Here is a 19,235-nt window from a genome sequence, read left to right on the forward strand (position 1 = left end):
ATATATATATATATATATATATATATATATATATATATATATATATGACTAACTCTATAACCTTATTTTGACGAAAATCAATTAACTATTAACTATAACTCTACTATTACTTGATTAAAACTATAGTCGTTTAGTCCGGAATCCCATATTTATTTGCATATTTCCAAAATTGGAAAAAGGATTTTTTTTCCCTTAAATAAATGCATATGCAAAATGAGGATGTTTTCCAAAAATGTAAGTAAAGCATGTTGTAGTTCATTGAGAGAATGTTGTAGTCACTGGAGAATTTCCATATCACATTTGTTTCTATAGGTATTCAGGTTTTTATTATTTTAGTTTTTATTATGATTTGAAAACTGATCCATAAACATCCTAGAGCTGTTTGCCTGTGAAACTGCGCAATTGCAATGACCTCATTATCTTTTGTATAGGTTATCTTAACAAAGGTTCATACTAACATATTTTCATACAATATTCATATTAACTAGAAAAGTGTGTTTCCTGAGGAAAACACACAGTAGTTGTGCTGCTTAGGAGGTTCTCATTTTCAGGCAGTTGCTACGTGGTCAATAGGGTGACGAGTAGGCTAGGTTTAGTGGTTGCTCGGTGGTTGCTATAGTGGTGTTAGGTGGTTTCCGTGGTATTCAGTGTTGTTGCTATGATGTTGCTTATTGGTTAGACGCTGGTTGCTGTGGTGTTGCAAAGTAGTTGCTAGGGTGTTGTTAGATGTTTGCTTAGCAGTTGCTGTGGTATTCCAAGTTGTTGCTATGGCATCTCAGGTGGTTACTAGGATGTTGCCAAGTGGTTGCTGTGGCACCCTATGTGGTTGGTTGGGTGTTACTAGTGTATTTAAAAAGGGTGTTGCGAGGTGGTTTCTTCCTGGTTTGTTATTGTGTTGCTAGGTGGTCATCATGGTGTTGCTAACTGGTTACTAGCTGGTTGCTATGATGTTGCTAAGTGGTTGTTAGGGCAGTGTTAGGCGGTTGCTTAACAGATGCTATGGTATCCCAGGTTGTTGCCATGGTTTCTCAGGTGGTTAGCAGGGTGTTGCCAAGTGGTTGCTGTTACACCCAATGTGGTTGGTTGGGTGTAACTAGCTTTTTAGAAAGTGTGTTGCTAAGTGGTTTCTGCCTGGTTTGCTATCGGTTGCTATGGTACTTCAGGTGGATGATATGATGTTGCTTCATGGGGGCTAAGGTATTGCTAGTTGTTTGCTAAGCAGTTGCTTTGGTTTCCCAGGTTGTTCCTATTGTGTTTTTGGTGGTTGCTGTGGCACCCTATGTGGTTGGTTGGTTGGGTGTTACGAGTGCCTTAGGAATGGTGTTGCGAAGTGCTTTCGAGCCGATTGCTATGGTGTTGTCAAGTGGTCGCTAAAGTTTTCCAAGAGGTTGCTTGGATGTTGCTACAGTGTTGCTAGTTGGTTTGTGAGCAGTTGCTATGGTATCCAAGGTGGCTGTGGTGTCTCAGGTGGTTGGTTGGGTGTTAAAGAAGAGTGTATGAAGAAGGGTTCACCAACCTTTGCACCCTATTCATTCCTATGGTCAGTTTATGGCAGGAAGACTAACTCTGATAACAGTATGGATGCAAAGCAATGCACCATAATATTCATACATAATATACATCAATACAGTTCATTAATATTCTGTAAACTGGCAGAGAACACACGTTCCACATTAACATAAACTGACCTTTCTGGTGGGCAGCTTACGTTGATTTGGTGGTGTATCAGTGGAGTGAGGAGGAGGTGGTGGAGGAGAAGCTGTTTCTCTGTAATACTAACACTTGTTCTTCTTGCTGGTTGGAGTGTCGGAGAGGGTGAAGGTGCGCGAGGTTGCAGACTCCATGACCTGTGAGCGGGAGGCCTGCCCTGTCCCATCTCCCCCCTCTAACTATGGTAAGCAGGCTGCACTGATGTAACAAGCACTGCTAAACTGTCTTTACCCTCTAGTGTCACACCCGTACACTCCCGTACACACTCTTCATCCTCTACTCACTATTAGTGTGGGTGAGCTGGGGTAGTCCCATAGAGGAAACACTCATCAGTGTTAGATCTTGTCACCCACACAATTCATGTGAATCTGGCAGATGATCTTTACATTGTATCAAAAATTCAGCAACTTTTCATTTAGGGAGTTTTTTTTTTTTTTGGATGAAAGCAAATACACTCTTTTTTTATCTGGCTCTGAGAGTAGTAAGCAGAAGAGACTCATAGAAGGCTATGAGTGGAGGTGTGAGTCTCAGGTTCCCAACAATGTTGAGCAATATAAGGCCAAGCTGCAGCCTTGAATTTTAGCCCAATCAGTGGCATAGGTTAAAGCCTAATGCTGAGAGCTTGAGCTGCATGAGGTTTTGTTGGAGAACAGAATTGCAGTGAACTTCAGAAGCTTCTTGAGAAGACCAGTATTTACTGTGGCTCTGAGCCAGTTTCCTACACTGAAGGGACAGTCGAGGATTGTCCCCTTCTCGTGATCCGGAGATTCCTCACTTGAGTGTGTGTGAGGGTCTGTCTTCTGTCACTGAGGTTACAGAGTCAAAATATGATGACCTGTGAATGTGTGTGTGAGTGTATCTGCGTTTGTTGAGGGGGTGGCTCATGTGCTTTTTTGTTCGGAGGTCTTGTGAGTCTCTGTAGATCACCTGTGCTTCTGGGTACCAACACGTGCTCTCTCACGCACTCTCTCGCGCACACTCGCACGCTCACTCTTACAGTCCTTTTGTCTTGGTGTGTGTTTAACTCATTTAACCCTTATCCTGCTCTCACCTCACTGTCCAAACAGGCTGATGAAAGTTTGTGTGTGTGTGTGTGTGTGTGTGTGTGTCTGATGTTGCTCTGTCTGTCTGTTCCCTAGAGGGGAAAAATGACGAGCCAGAAATGGAGCGAGTGTGTGAGACTCTGCTCATGTGTATCGTAACGGTGTTGAACCACGGGCTGCGCAACGGAGGTGGCATCGCAGACATTCTCCGCAAGCCTTCAAAAGACGTGAGGACACTTTTCCATTCAACATACACATTATGGGCAAAAGTATTGGGACACCTGGTCATTCCTTGTTTACTCTGAAATTAAGGGTATTAAAATGAGCTTATCCTGCTTTGTTGGAGTATCTGTCTCTACTGTCCAGGGGAGACATTCTACTAGATTTTGAAGCACCTCACCTCATCCCCAACTTCCCAACATCTCCTAAAAATACTGGATGGATCACCACCATCATTCGACAGAAAGCAGTTACACTGCTCCACAGCTCAATGCTTGGGGGCTTTAAACCCCTCTGGCCCACTCCTAGCATTAGGAGGCATGATGCCAATAGATTCATGTTGATCTGCTCCAGAGAGTCCTATTCTATTGGCAGTACTTCTCTAGAGAGACCAGACAAGCTGTGTGTGCACATGAGCACATCTGTGTCAGCAGTGGGTGCAACTTAAGGTAGCTACATGCATGCATTAGAAGGGGTGTCCACAAACATTTGGACATTTAGTGTATGTATGAGCCCTGGTTATTATTGTTTATCTAATCTTGGTCACAATTTAGTCCTTAACGTCTCTGACCATGAGCTGCACCTCCTCTTATCCTGTGACTCATGTCCTCACTCCTGGTAGGAGCCGATGTTTGCAGCCCGTGTGGTGTATGACCTGCTGTTCTTCTTCATTGTCATCATTATCGTGCTAAACCTCATCTTTGGTGTAATCATCGACACGTTCGCTGACTTGAGGAGTGAGAAACAGGGCAAAGAGGAAATCCTGAAGACCACCTGCTTCATCTGTGGTATGTCCCACACACATACACACACACACACGCACAGGCTTGAAGGCCCGAAGGTGATCAGAGTGTGATTGTCTGTAGTTAAATTGAGTTTAAAATGGAGGAGTTACTGCTTGACTTTTGATATACATAAATAGTTACAGAGACGCACACTGAGTGTCTATTTCATTTACATTCTATATTGACAGTTTGAAAAGACAAAAATATAAAGGGAGATTTTTCATTTGGCGATATGAAACTATATACCTGACAATAACTTTTAATCAAAAATAAAACTCATAATAAAATATCCAGGGATGTCCTGAACCTGCTTTTTTTCATGATATTTTTAATCTGATATTTTATTATCATTGGTATTTCACCCACACAGTGCACACCGGAAAAAAATTGTAAAGAAAATACAGTCCGGGATCAGGTGCGCAGTGTGTGGCTGTACTGTCTACAAAACTGAAATTATCTAATAATAACTAAAATAACTAAAAATCCTGCAGGCTTGAGGCTTAAACCCTGCCTATCGCACTACTACTTAAAAAAATATGGAATTTAATTTAAAGCAACATTAGTTTTGCTTATAAATAAACAAATAAAAAAAATAATAATAATAAATTATATATATATCATTTATTATTTTTATTATTTTATTTATTTATTTATTTATTTATTTATATATTTATTGCTTCCAGGCTCCCCCTTCAGTTGCGAAGTCTAATTCACTTTTACACAACTTTCGTCAATACAAATCACGCTTTGAGCGCCCCCTCATGAACAGCCAAACCCAAGCATTTGTTGACAAGCTGAGGGATACAGTTCCGGCATGTCACCAGCTGTAAACTGGGTCATAATGTTGCTTTAAGGCCAGAGTAAACCCTTTGCGTAATACTTACATTCATATTGCTGTAACATGGGCAACGTAGCCAGCTCCATTCATTCAGTGTTGCTTCTCACTCTGATTGTAAGCCAGGAGCAGCAGTGAATTTCAAACAGTGAAACCAGGACTTGATGCATTAACAGTGTACTAGCTCATATGGCTAGCTCATTCCATCATCAGTGTAGAATCAGCACTTTCAGCAATATTTATGCAAGCAAAATAATCAGTATGTTATTATAACATGTTTCTGTTCTCACCAGGGATGGCTATGAACTCTAGGGTTAAAGACCACTGTAAACCTAAGCGTAAGACATCTCCATGGAACATCATTAGCTTGCTATTGGTGTGTTTTGATAGGTAGTATTTGTACTCTTGCAGGGCTGGAGAGAGACAAGTTTGACAACAAGACGGTGTCGTTTGAGGAGCACATCAAGGTTGAGCACAACATGTGGCACTATCTGTACTTCCTGGTGCTGGTGCGAGTGAAGGACCCCACTGAGTACACAGGTCCTGAGAGCTACGTGGCCCAGATGATTAAGGTCAGTCTCTGCTGTTGACTTTTTTCACAGAAAAAAATATTTTCTAAGGGTTAAGAATTCTTCATTCTTATGTATAGAAGTTCTGTTGAGCCTCTTTTTTACACTGACACTTGCATGTTTACCCAAGAACGGTTAAGTGGGAACCCAAGCCAGAGTGGAAATCCCAGTTAAAGTACGACCTGCCACAATACCCTGAATGTTCCCATGGTGTTTTATGGGTGAACACAAGCCGATAGATTACTGGGAAATACGGTATCTAGATTACAGTCACTGACATTCCTGAGGTGGTTTAGTTTGGATTTCGGTTTAGTTTAGTTTGGCAAGTGAAAGCACCCACAGGAGTGTAACTGGTGCATGTTCTTTGGCTGCTTCTGTGCTAAAGTGCTGCAACACAGCTGGCAACGTAAAACTGTTCTGCAAGACGTTCGCTTTTCAGTTTCTTGAGAGAACAATGTTACAGAAGGGTGTTTTCTACATGGTTCAGGAATGAAGGAGCAATTTGCTATTCTTTTAGATCATGCCATGTCCTACCTGGACTGTAATGCCATGTATTAGAGAGAGATTGATCCGTTTTGAAGGCCAATATTGTTTAATGTATTGATTTGAGGGTGGAGCTTGATGTCACATTAACCTTTTCAGGCAAACTTGGTACTGTATTATTGTAATGTGTCTCTCAAGATGAAATGTACTTTACTTTTTGTAATCAACCACATTTCAAACTGCGAGCACCAGCTGAGAAAGCGGAACTGCACGATGGAGGTAAAAATGAAAGCACAACTGAAAAGGGCTGCTTCTCTAAAGCGCTGAAACTCACTCATCAGTTTGGACACAAATCCTTTAGCTTTTTACTGGTTGCTGCTGTATTTTGGGGGTGATTTAAATGTGGTCGGCGCTGTTTGCTGGATGGTTTGTGTTAGAAAGTTTAGATTAAAAAGTTTTTCCATTTATCATGAAATTAAAGAACAACGAACAGCTGCCGGATTCACATTTTGTCAAAATATACAAAAATGCTTTCACACATTTTGTAATCATTTGTAGCTCCCGAGACTTGGGCGGTTAGGACTTGTCTCCTCCAATACATGTGAAGCAAGCCTCTTGTTTGAAACAGGCAACCAGCATGCTTGGAGGTCTAGCAGGGTAGAGAGCGCCATCTACACACCCGGGGTTGGCTAGTCCTGTTTTTCACTTTTTGAGAGTTTGAATTGGGTTGTTCTTTACATTTAACTCAAAATTTCATGATGAACGGACCCATTTTCTGGGATTTCAGACGCTGTAGCAAAGCAGCATGGCTCAGCATGGCACAGCTTTCAAACTCGCGACCCCTAGGCCATGATTGCAGAGTCTTACACCCTTAAAGTGTTGTTAAACCACCATGACATGAGTGCAGAGCCACACACAAGACTAGACACGGTCTATTACTTAACACGCTTGATGCTGATGTTGTAGGTATTCAGGGGCATGTGTATATATGTGTGCATTTTCAATCAGTACAGTAAATGCCTATATGTGCGTACGTGCATCTCTCTATCTCTCTGTGCGTGACCTTGTGCATAACCTTGTGCATGCATGTGTGTGTGCCTCTGTGTGCTGACCTGCTCTCTCACAGTGCACGTTACAAGTGGTGTAGTGATTAACAGCTCATTAAGGAGGCCGCTGATGTTATGCTAACGAGTGGAGGGGAGGAGAGGTTGAGGATTTGCTCAGTGTTACTTGTTTTTCAGTTTTTGTGAAGCACAAATTGAGTGTGTAATGAAGTCAGACCAGATATTTATGTTTTTATTTAAAAAAATTATATATGTTTTTAAATGTATAGTAATCGACTAGTTGCTTTTCTAACGTTGAATTGTGTGAGGCATACTGCTGTCAAGTATGTTTCTTAACTCATGCTTTATAACAGGACATCTTGGTTTCGCCCTCATTTACTAAATAATCTGTGGAGAATTGCCTGATTAGCTCTCCTCATTACTGCCCTGACTGAATTACAGCCTGTGTTCAGACTGTGTTCTTGTTCCAGTGCAAATTTCTGCTGGAAGAACAGAACATCATGAGAATGGACAACAAGTTTTTTCCTCTGCTATTTGGAATGGTTTTTGGAATACACTAGTGGTCAGACGCTTGGACACATCGTATTGAATGCCGAACCTTATTTATAATCCTATATCATCACTTTTATGAGCAGCTGTTATGTTGAAGGCAAGTGAACAGTGACATTAATGTCGGTTCTGTACTCTTGATTTTGTTGTTTGTTTTGTCTGTTTGTCTGTGCAGCGTTCATTGTGTCTGGGCTAATGACATCAGACCTCAGGCTTCAGGCCTGCATTGGAACATTAGCCCGTTGGCTAACACTGGCACATTTACTTTGTTGATTTTGATGAATGTGCATAATCCCTATATAAATAACTCAACAACACATTCATCCACATTCAGCGTCTCAGGAGCCTCCGAATGAAGCTGCTTTGGAGAGTGTGTAAAGTTGCAGTAAGGCACAGGAGCCTCTAAGGGAGTTTTTTCATGTTTAACACTTTTTTGGTCACTCCAAAACTTTATTTTTTAATTTAAGAATTAGATTATATTTAGCTCCTGGGCTCCACCTACAGTCGCGAAGTGTATTTGCACTTTGAGCTGCCCCTCAAAAAGGACATGCTTTACACATGCCTTTCTGGACAAGCTGCGAGATCCAGAACCAGTACTGAAAGTGAAAGAATCATGTCGACTGAGGCAGTGGAGTAGTTTTCCGGCATTTTACACAAACATGACTCGCGGGTTTTGTCCAGCCCGCTTCACCAAAAGTTCCTTAGTTTGGTAGCAGAGTTCCAGCTTGGAGTGGCAATGATAGAGGTTCCGGTTTTGAAGCTGCAAGGTGAAAATGCTAGGTCTAAGGAATCTCTTTGACGTCTGTGAGTTTTCTATGGGAAACATTGTTGAATTAAGTGTATTTGAATCTCTTGGGCGGCATTTTGTAAAGCTGTAAAGATGTAGATGCTTTTGTTTGACATCAGGCAGGTCTTGTTGGGCTTTTATAGTGTGCACTGGTCAGTACCTACCAAATGTGCTACAAAGAAGGACAACCTTGAACCAGCATCAAGGTCATGAGCGCCCAAGGCTCATCGTACACCACAACAGGATCTGCTGCTAACATCTTGGTGCCAGATACCAAAGGATGTTTTCAGAGGTCATGTGAAGTCCATGTCCTGAATGGTCAGATCTGTTGTGGGGGCACAAGAGGGACCTACTCACTATTAGGCAGGCGGTACTAATGTTATGGCCGGTTGGTTTGAAAAGAGAAGTAAAGATTAAGAAATAAAGTAATAATAGTTTTTATACTTTATGAAAGGAGCTTGTTTTATGTGTAGGATATATGAGTGCTGGAGGCTTGTGTGGGTGGGCTGTGGTGGGTGGGCGTCTCATTTTGTAATTGTGACAGATAAACTGTCACTCCGTCACACAGTGGGGATTTTGCAGCTCTCATTTGTTCATGGGGAGCCACTGGTGCACTGAGACAGAGCTGACACAGCTTCACATCTGCAGTCCAGCACGTGTGTGTGTGTGTGTGTGTGTGTGTGTGTATGCGCGCATGTGTGTTATGTCACATCAGTTACACTGATAAAGTGTCTCTGAACTAAGAAAATGTTTAGCTGAAGTTTGTGTTTTTAACACAATTTTTACACCAGTCAGCCATAACATTAGCACCACTGACGGGTGGACTGACGCAGGACTGCGATATAAATATTAGGCAGCAAGTGACCAGCCAGTAAACAGGCAGGTGCTGTGGGGTGTTCCTGGTCTGCAGTGGTCCGTACCTACCAAAAGTGCTCCAAAAAAGGACAAATGCTGAACCACCGACAGGATCTAGGGCACCTAAGTTTGAATGATGTGATCCATGGAGGTGCCACCTCACAACTTGCAAGACTTAAGGGATCTGCTGCTAACGTCACGGTGCCAGATACCGCAGGCTACATTCAGAGGTCTTGTGGAGTCCATGCCTCGACAGGCCAGAGGCGATTTGGTGGGACATGGGGCGCCTACATAATATTAGGACTTTTGTTTTGCATAGGATTTAATGTTTTGGTTGATTGTTGTGTAATTGTGTGTTTGTGTGTGTATATATAATCTGCACTGCACACTCACACACACATAATGAGATATTGCAGTGTGTGTGTGTGTGTGTGTGTGTGTAATTATCACACACAGGCTGGAGAGAGTGAGCAGGTACTGCAGCAGCCACAGCAGTGTTATGTAACCCATCTCAAGTGGCCCGCTAATAGCTCAGCCCTTCCTCACACGTGCTCTCCTGTCCCACACACACTCTCTCTCACTCTCTCTCTCTCTCACACACACACACACCCCTGCCCAGCCACTCATTATCACACTGTGAGTCAGGCATCTCCTAGGCAACACCGTCGTCATGCACCGTTGGCAGCAGCAGGAGGAGGAGGGGGGAAGACGCTGGCCCCTGGACTCGTGATCACCAGCACAGTGCAAAGGTCACTGACTCCCAGTGGGATCTCTCTCTCTCTCTCTCTCTCTCTCTCTCTCTCTCTCTCTCTCTGTCTCTCGGCCAGTCTCTGTCTCCCCCTTTCTCTCTCTTATGTCTCTTCTCTCTCACCCAATCTCTTTCCTATTCCCTCTGTCCCTCTCTCTGAATCTTTCTCCTATTCTCTCTATCTGTTTCTCTCATCTCTCTCTCTCTCTCTCTCTCTCTCTCTCTTCCCTTTCTCTTTTTTTCTCTCTCTCTCTCTCTCAGTTTCTTACATCCTCTCTCTCTAATCCCACCCTCTTTCTCTCTGTATTTCCCTTTCTCTCCTGGATCTTTTATTGTGAACTACCTGAGAGCCTCTCACTGGATTCTGAGAGCTGAAAAGTGTGTGTGTGTGTGTGTGTGTGTATGTATGCAGGCATGCATGCAGCTAACTGTTGAAGCGGCTGCAGCGACTGGCTCTGCTAATCAGACTGATTATGGCAATCACGCTGCTATTTTCGGGGCTGGTTTGATGACAGTGAGCTGTAGGTGCTCTTCTGTTTGAAACAGGCAGCTTTATGCTGACACGTGACCGCCTCTGTCTGTCTGTTCAGCTGACCCACGAGCTTTAACAGCATTTTAATAGAGGCTGGACATCTCACACCTGTCTGTGTTTGCATGTGCATACATGCTCAGTTCAGTAACCAACTGGCTTACAGAGGCCAATCTACACTAAAGCAGTGGCAGTCGGCAATGCGACAGTTCTCTGATTGGCTGTTCAGCCTAGTTATTCACCACATGATGAGAGTAACCAAAGTCAGGACAGTAGGTAAAGCAAGCAGGCTCCACTCCGACAAGTCTCACCGCTGTCAGACGGTGAGCTGATGGAGGACAATCATCAGTCGCTAATTCTTGGACAACATCTTGCGGGTCTGTGCCCTCTACAGTTGGTGGCTGACTGTGTTGGACTTGTTTGACAGTAAACAAACTTCTTGCATGCCGACCGTGGCCTCATGTGCCTTTTGAGTTAAGGCGCTGGCGAGACGGCATGGTGTCACTTTCAGGCGCTCTGCGGGAGGAGCTTAAGTCTTAAGTCTTGCTATTAAAGGCCGATATTAGAAGTTTTTCAGTTCAAAGATGTATTAAAACTGCGGCAAACTACTTCCCATGAGTACACAGGTTTATGTGTGCGAGTGTGTGTGTGTTTCTGTGTTCAGCGGGGTTTCTGCAATACCTTTCTGCTCCCCAGAGCCCAAGCTTGCTGCAGTAGTGGAGTGGAGTGAAAGTTAATGAAGACTTTCAGTCCCTCACACTCGCATTGTAGTCTGCTCGGCAGTCTCCTCTCAGCAGCATAGCACCATCCATCTGAGCTCCCCGATAGAACCCAGACAGTCTTGTGGAGAGACTGCTCAGCATACTAAGTAATTAGGATGTCCTGATCCAGTTTCTTTGCCCCTTGATCCCAGGATAAGTCTCCAAGTCCCTCAGCTTGTCGAGCAGTAGCCGATACAGTGCTTGTACTTTCACAGGAAGACATTTTCATGACTTTAGAACTTCAAGTTTGATTCATCCTCAGTTTTATTGTTGGGTTGTTCTTTGGAACAGCGTATGTGAAATATGCATATATGTTTTTAATGTCTTCAGTAAGCTGCTTACTTCAGGACTTTAAGTTTTACACATGCATAAATTAGGCAGCTGTGGAATGGACTGCTAGGGCTGGGAACCAAAGTCGATGCTTTTAAGGGGCCCGAAGGAAATTAGGTCTGATTCACATCAAATCAATCGCTGCTAATTTGCGGTTCACACATAACACACAGTCAGGCACTGGCGGGCCTAAAGTGGTGTTATATGTGGTTCCATTTTACTTGATGCAGAACTTGATGCAGACAACGCTCTCTGCAATATCTATGATGCAAAATGAAGAGCAGGCCATGAAAAAACGTCCAACCTGGTCAAACACAAGATCACAATATCAAAAAGCTGAGGAGTGTACCATATTTGGGATGCTGAAAGCCAAGTATCCTGCAACAGCTTCCGCTAACATTAGCATTATGCCTATGCAGCCAATGCTAATGAATGAAGCACACGTGTGAACTGCGGATTAACTGCCAAAGTTAAATTTTACAGAAAGTTTAACTTTACAGAAAGAGTATACCAGTGTACCAGGTATTGGTATAAATGTTTAAATTCAGGAAACAATATAAACTGGGTAAATGTGAAGTTTCCAACCTTAACTAATATGACTAGTCATCCACTCAGAATTGATGAAAGTGCAACTTGGCTTGATTTACCTGATTTTGAGTTACCTCAACTTAGTTTAGTCAGAACATCTAACTGCCTTTTATTAGTTGAGCTGAGTTTGAAAAAATTAGTAAATTATCTGCAGATCAAATTTCTTTAGTATTTTGTACATTTCATAGATTTCTAGTCCACGTGCCTGTTTACTGTTTATTCCCAAAGGCAGGTTAGAATTCCAACTAATTAATTAATTAGATTCAATCTTATGATCTCCTGGCTCTTGACAAGCAGACACTTAGACAGTCAGGCCACTCTAGAGGAGGAAACCATGTACATTATAGTGTCCAAGAAGGAACAGGGAGGTAAATTTACTCAGAAACTGTGTAATTTCACAGCTCTAAACCAGCCCTACAGTCTAACTGCTTGTTCATCAAGTGTGAGTAGACTATGGGGCAGTGGTGGCTCAGCGGTTAGAGCTCCGGGCTGTCGATAACAGGGTTGTGGGTTCAATTCCCAGGCTCGGCAAGCTGCCACTGTTGGGCCCTTGAGCAAGGCCCTTTACCCTCTCTGCTCCCCGGGCGCTGGAGTTGGCTGCCCACCGCTCTGGGTGTGTGTGTGTACTCACTGCCCCTAACACATGTGTGTGTGTGAGTGTGTGTTCACTACCAGATGGGTTAAATGCGGAGGACACATTTCGCTGTACAGTGTACAGTGACAAATACGTGCAAATACGTGCACATTTTATGAGTTCAAACCCCAGCATAAATAGTTAACAGGTTGGTGGGGGGGAAGCCATAGACTAAACATCGTACACACTTTTTAATCAGTTTCAGCTTCAGCTCATTTACTAATGTTTTTAAGGATCGGTGTGTATTGTTGACCAAAGTCAAAGGTAAAATTTGAAAATTGAATTAGCTGAAAAACAAACGTTCTGTAATTATTTGCTTGAATTTGCATTGGGATGGGCTTCACGAGGTCTACAGCAGTGCTTTAAAACGTGTTTCTGATGCTAATTTTTCAGTTAATATCTCTATAAATCATCTTTATTAATCTCCTTATTCTTGTACCACCTGATCATCTGGAAAACAAGAGGCTTGTATGTGCTGCTGACCTCATTCAAATTTTCCGATTGGCTAGTTTCTTTGTTTTTCCTTCTCATTGCCTTTTAATGACCGCTTTTCCCTGAAAGACCATCGCCCTGATTCCAGGATTCCAAAATCACCGTGCTCCGTAGGACTCCATCGTCTGCCAGTCTTTTGCACAGTTCAACCCTCAAAATCTCCACGGCTGTACTCCATGTTTAATGGATTATTCAGAACTGATTGGAGGTTAAATGATGCTTGTTTGATCCATGTGGGCCAGCTGTCTGAGTTTTCTTTCGCAGGCCGAAAGAAAAGAAGCCTGTTGTTTCGGTTGTTTGCCTTTCTTGCCCCCCCCAGCCCCCCACCCCTCAATCCGCCTCGAGTCCTGGGGCATCTTGAGGGTGTGAGGTCTGCAAAATGGACCGATTCATTACCATCATTGCTCACACAGTTTGCATTCTCCTCGCCTGTCCCTGTTTAACCCGGTCCCGAGGCCTCCTCTTTCAATGTCTGTAAAAGTGGACTTCAGTTCCCATAATGCACCATGGCTCGAAACTAATGAGTGGCAATTGTCATGAGAACGCCTAACATAAACTCTCCGCTTCCTGGAATGCAAAAATCTGGAAAGGACGGCGGACCAGCCTGTGGTTCGGACACTGCGCTCGAGAGAGGAAGCGGTGTGTACCTTCCATGTGTGTGTCATGTTCAGGGGGGAAGGGGGGGGGGGGTGTTGGAAAACTGAAAAATGGAGCAGAAGATGCTTGGAAGGACATGGTGTTTAACATATGTGGCTTTCTCAGAAGCTCCTTTTTCTGTGTGTGTGTGTGTGTGTGTGTGTGTGTGTGTGTGTGTGTGTGTGTGTGTGTGTGAGAGAGAGAGAGAGAGAGAGATTGATTGCATAAGCGAAAGACTCTCTGTTCCCACCTCTGAGGATGGCCACATCCTGGAACTCACAGCACCTTTGCAGTGCTCCCATCAGCCTGGCTGTGAAAAGCACCTTACATAACTGCATCTGATGAGTGGCTCAGCCATCTCACTGTTTTCTCCTTCTTGTCTCTAGTACTGTCTGAGTACACGCAAACACACGCACAGCTGTAAAAACATAAGTAGACATTCACTGAGCACATGTGACACCATGTACAATAGTCAATTAAAGGTACTGAAGATGCTCAGTGCAGTGCTCAGATGTGGTTTTACAGGCCTGTTTACCACCCTGTTATTTCCCCTTCGAATGAAACACTGATTGTGTTTTAAAATAAATAAATAAATAAAATAAGCTCTGCTTTGATTGGCTGGTTTACGGCACCACCACAGCTCTCACAGAAGCCGCATATGTTGCCATATATATATATTTTTTTAACACTGTAATTATTCCCTAGTTACCGCATAGTGACGCTGTCCACCCGTTGTGTCCACTCAGTGTGATATGCTGTTAGCAAGCCAAAGACATTGTAGCTTTTAGCTTTGCCCCACTTGCTTCCCCAGGTTTGGCTTTCTGGAGTCTCACCGTAAAAAAAAAAAAAAGACGCTGGCGATTTCCATTCGGATGTGTGTTGAGCTCCGGTTTGCTTCCAGTGAGGAAGTCCAGTGGCGGTGGAGGCTCAGCGGTTAGAGCACGGCGCTATTGATGGCAGGGTTGTGGGTTCGATACCTGGGCTCAGCAAGCTGCCGCTTTTGGGCCCTTGAGCAAGACCCTTCACTCTCTCTGCTCCCCCGGCGCTGGAGTTGGCTGCCCACCGCTCTGGCTGTGTGTGCAGACTGCCCCTAGTTCACTAGTGTGTGTGTGTGTGTGTGTGTGTGTGTGTGTGTGTGTGTGTGTTCGCTGTACATAGTATAGTGGCAAATATTTGCAATACTTACAAATGCAGCGTTTATAACAACTGAAGATTTAATAAACCTTTAGAAATGTATATATAGGTGAAAGCCAGTTGTCATGAAAGGCTTATGTAGTCTCATGATGCTCTTATGAAGCCTCATGGGCCCTACGGTGTACTGTTACCCTTCATTCCTTAGCTTAGTAATAGAAGCAGTACTACACTTATTCTGATTAATATTTAAGTTTGTGACACATACTCTCACTCTCTCTCTCTCTCTCTCCCCCTCTCTCTCACTCTCAGGAGAAGAATTTGGACTGGTTTCCGCGGATGCAGGCCATGTCTCTGGTGACGAGCGCGGGTGAGAGTGAGCAGAATGAGATGCGCTCGCTGCAAGAGAAGCTCGACATCACGGTCACACTCGTATCACAGCTCTCTGCACAGCTGGCTGAACTCAAAGAGCAGGTAATACACACACACAACCACCCGTCAGGCTGCGCTATGCAGTTCTATAACACGTGTTCTAAGATAGGCCTCAGTGGTCAGTGGGACAGGTGTGTACACAGAGCAGAGCATACTACCTGAGAGGCCCTGCTCCTTGACTGAATCTCTGATGGAGCATCTCAGAGCCCTGCAGCACCCTGCCACGCTCGAGCTGTCTGGAGACACGTCCCGTCTCCTCAGTCACCTGCCTGCCCTGCATGTGATCCCTCGCGAACAACGCTGGCCTTGTTCGCATCCTCTATACTTCAGTATACTGGGTTCTGATTCAGCTCTAGATAACACGTCTAGCTTTGTTTGTTTTTGTAGTTGTTGCTAATGATGCAGCAATGTGGAATTCCTGGGCTGAAAATGTTAATGATAACTAATGAGTATAAGCAATAATCAAGCTTTTTTTATATAATATTTATCCTTATCTGAAGTACAGTGGGAATAAGGCTACTTAGATCACTGATTGTGTCCTCAGCTTTCTCAGCAACTCCAGTTTCTACTTTCTGCTGAAACTGTGAGAAACTTTCACACTGCAGACATTTTCACTCTACAACAGCTGAGCGTGGCTCTGTGTGCAATCAACCGTAATTATTGTTTAGATCAGACTGATAATTGGCCATTTGTAAAATAATGGACTGCCGGCCAGTCACTGCTTCGCCTCCAACTTTAAGCAGACTTTCTCTGTCCGGTGAAGGAGGTTGCAAGTTTGTATCCTGAGCCATGCCACTTTGCCATCAGCGGCCGGAGTCAGAGAGGGCACAATTGACCATGCCCCCCCCCCATCACTCTTAAAAGGCGCCTGTTAGCTACAGTTTGAGAGTAGGCGGTGACAGGCTCCGCTTCTATCAGAGGAGACGTGTTAAGTTCTTTGTAGTGTCGGGAGCATAGCTGGTGCTAGAGGAAGCTACAAATTGGTGGGTTAATAGGCAGAAACAAATTGGGAGAAAAATTGATAAAATATTTATATAAACATATATATGGATTAAACTGCTGTATAAGGAAGATCAAGCTCACAGTTTAACGCTATGCCAAAACTATTTGCAGGTGTAAACAGTGGCTCTAAGGAAAGCTAAACCTTTCTTTACTGCTTTTGGTATCATTTTAATACAAAGTCTCATGATAAATAATACTGCACAGTAGTGTTGCGATCAGTGTCTTAACCCACTGAACCATAGGTTAATTATTCTGTTGTTAATCCTAGTGCAGAAACTACAGTGTATTATTTGATAAGCCTATTAAGCATATCCAGTGGAGTTCCACAAGGTTCTATTTTAGGGCCTATGAAACAGTAATGTTTTGTTATTAATAGTCAATAATCAATCTTTATATATTTGGATTTATATACTATATATTGTTGTGTATATATATATATATATATATATATATATATATATATATATATATATATATATTGTTGTACTTTCCCCTTATTACTTTATTAATCATTATTACTTAATGATTATTTATTTGTGTTTTTCCAAATATCTTTACAAAAATTGAAAGGGAGGTTCAAGTTACGAGCTAGAACCACCAAAGGAAGTGTCTGAAAATTCTCAAACAATTAATACATTTTTCTTTAGTCAGTGAGTGCCAGTATACTGTACACCCATATTGTTGCAAACTCTTTGAATGGCAGTATTCCAGAGCACACCCTTTCATCAGGTGAGGCAGTCACGCTCGGTGTGTAGGGGATGGGCCTTCTTGGCTGCTGGTGGTCACGCGCCGGGGCCTGATTGTAATTCCCCCAGCTGCTCTAGATGTTAAGTAACTTATTAAAGCGATTTCTCTCTCGGCGGCCAGGCCTAATTAAACAGACCCTCCTCACCTCTCTGCTCCAGCCCTGCTGAATTACTGCTGAGCCGAAGCAGGCAGGACAGCAGCTTTGCCCAGCAGTGTGTGAACATGCCTAGCTCTCTCCAAATTGCACGTACCTTACATTCCAGCACTGCACAGTTCTGCAGTGTTTACTTACTTAATCAGACCGACCTGCTACCTAACTTCAACGACACCGAGAAAATTATCTGTAGACCTTGTTCCTGTGAAGACATTGCCAATAGAATAGAACTCTCTGGAGCAGATAAACAACAACCTGTTGGCACCATGCTAATGCCAGGTGTGCATTACATGGGCACAGCGGGACTGTGTTCTCTGGAATTAAGGATGGTGCTCCATCCAATACTTTTGGGATGAGTTGGGGATGATGAGGTGGGGTGTGATAATCTAACATCTTCACCTCAAAGGCTTAAATAATATATATTACACACTATATAATAATGTTAATAAATGCATTCTATAACATATTTTACGCAACGCTCTTGTCGCTGAATGTAATCAAATCCTCACAGCAATTCTCTAGTAGACAATCTAGTAGAAAGCCTTCTTCCCTGAACAGTAGAGACAGTTACTCCCAACATAAGCAGGGTCAACGTTTTTTTAATACCCTTGATTTTAGAAGAAACAATGAATGAGCAGGTGTCCCAATACTTTTGTCCATTTAGTGTACATTTCTATGTTATATTGTTTAATTCTAATTCAACAGAAATGCAATATAAGAATAAACTCATTAAAACCTGGTGTTTGAGGTTATTATATATTATATTGCTTTTATTTTTTAGATTTTTGCTGGATCTTTCCCACAAATTAATGCTCATGGATCTTGGGCAGAGATCAGTGTGTGTGTGCTAAGCTCTTGGCATCAGCATGCTATTGTAACTTACCTCTTCTGAAATGAAGGACGTTTGAAACTGTACTTTTAAAAAAATCCAGCCTTTGCTGTGAGATTTGCGTCTTCAGGCTTCAAAGGCCTGAAGATCTAAAAGAAATTCTTGCCCTATATTCTATATTTCTACTGCACTGAGCTTGCCTCTGAGGGCTGAGCTGATTGATGGAATGGCCTCTTTCTTTCTCTGTGTGTGTGTGTGTGTGTGTGTGTGTGTGTGTGTGTACACTTGTAGATGACGGAGCAGAGGAAAAACAAGCAGAGGATGGGCTTCCTGGGTTCATCACAAGCCAACCATCATATGCCCCCTGCACACTGAGAGCAGGACCACGAACAACAAATGCGCACCCATGAACATTCAGCAGCACTACTCTCATCACATCATCTCATTACAATGGGCCTCTCATCCCAGCCTAGATCACTGCCTGAACTGAACTGAACTGTACTGCTCTGTCCCAACCTTGAGCTTCTTCATGCATACTTGAAGATGAAACGCTGGGTGGAATGGTCCAGAGAACTACTTTCGTGCTTACGGAACACACTGTTTATATCCAGTATTGATTGCTACGTCCATCTCTACACTCTAAAAATCAAGGTGCTTCAGGGGGATCTTTGAGGGATGCAATGGAAGAATTTTTTTATGGTTCCATAAGAACCTTGTAAAGATCTCAAGCACCTTCACACACTGTATGATTGATTGCAAGGTTATTTACACTCTAAAACACCATGTTCCATGCTTCTTTATGAAAAGGAAGTGGTTCTTCTATGGCATCGCTCAAAGATCCCTTTGAAGCACCCTGGTTTTTGAGAGCATAGTGCAGATCCCTTATGGAATCGGCGTCTGTGAAATTTTAACTATAAAGTATTACTCATGTTTTAATTGTGGTACTGTTTTATTGCAGTCGTATCTCCTGGCAGTAACTGGAGCAGCAACGTAACTCAAGGTGAACTTCAGAACAGAGCATGTAGCCGGAGTTGCTTTCGAAGTGCCTTAGAGCGCCGTGGCGTACTTATTAGAACTGCTGACTAAAGTGTCCTTCATGTCCTTTAGACAGAAAGAGACTGTAGAACTGGAAAAAAGAGAGAAAAAAAAGCCTCGTTTCATCTCCCTCTCAGTGCCAGTGCCAGCTACTGCTGCCAAACACTCATTTGGTTGCAGTCATACAGTACTGTGCAGAGGTTTTAGGCACCTAAGCACGTTATTTAAACCATTTATCTCAGCAATAAGAGTGATTATACAGCCGAAACCCCAGATCACAATAGAGTG

At 43.1% G+C, this 19,235-nt stretch overlaps 1 protein-coding gene across 2 annotated transcripts in view; it reads left to right on the forward strand.

Annotated features, from left to right (window-relative positions):
• itpr2 (inositol 1,4,5-trisphosphate receptor, type 2) overlaps positions 1-18,848 on the forward strand; it is a 108,546-nt gene extending 89,698 nt beyond the window's left edge. For both annotated transcript variants that reach the window (XM_072695630.1, XM_072695631.1), the window contains 6 exons: positions 1,805-1,894; positions 2,850-2,980; positions 3,595-3,760; positions 5,004-5,164; positions 15,061-15,222; positions 18,204-18,848. In XM_072695630.1, the coding sequence (XP_072551731.1) occupies positions 1,805-1,894; positions 2,850-2,980; positions 3,595-3,760; positions 5,004-5,164; positions 15,061-15,222; positions 18,204-18,287 (794 nt within the window). In that variant the 3' untranslated portion in view covers positions 18,288-18,848. The remainder of the gene's footprint in view (positions 1-1,804; positions 1,895-2,849; positions 2,981-3,594; positions 3,761-5,003; positions 5,165-15,060; positions 15,223-18,203) is intronic.
• The last annotated feature ends 387 nt before the right edge of the window (positions 18,849-19,235 follow it).

This window comes from Salminus brasiliensis, chromosome 13 (assembly GCF_030463535.1).
Source record: "Salminus brasiliensis chromosome 13, fSalBra1.hap2, whole genome shotgun sequence".
In the NCBI taxonomy this organism is placed as follows: Eukaryota; Metazoa; Chordata; class Actinopteri; order Characiformes; family Bryconidae; genus Salminus; species Salminus brasiliensis.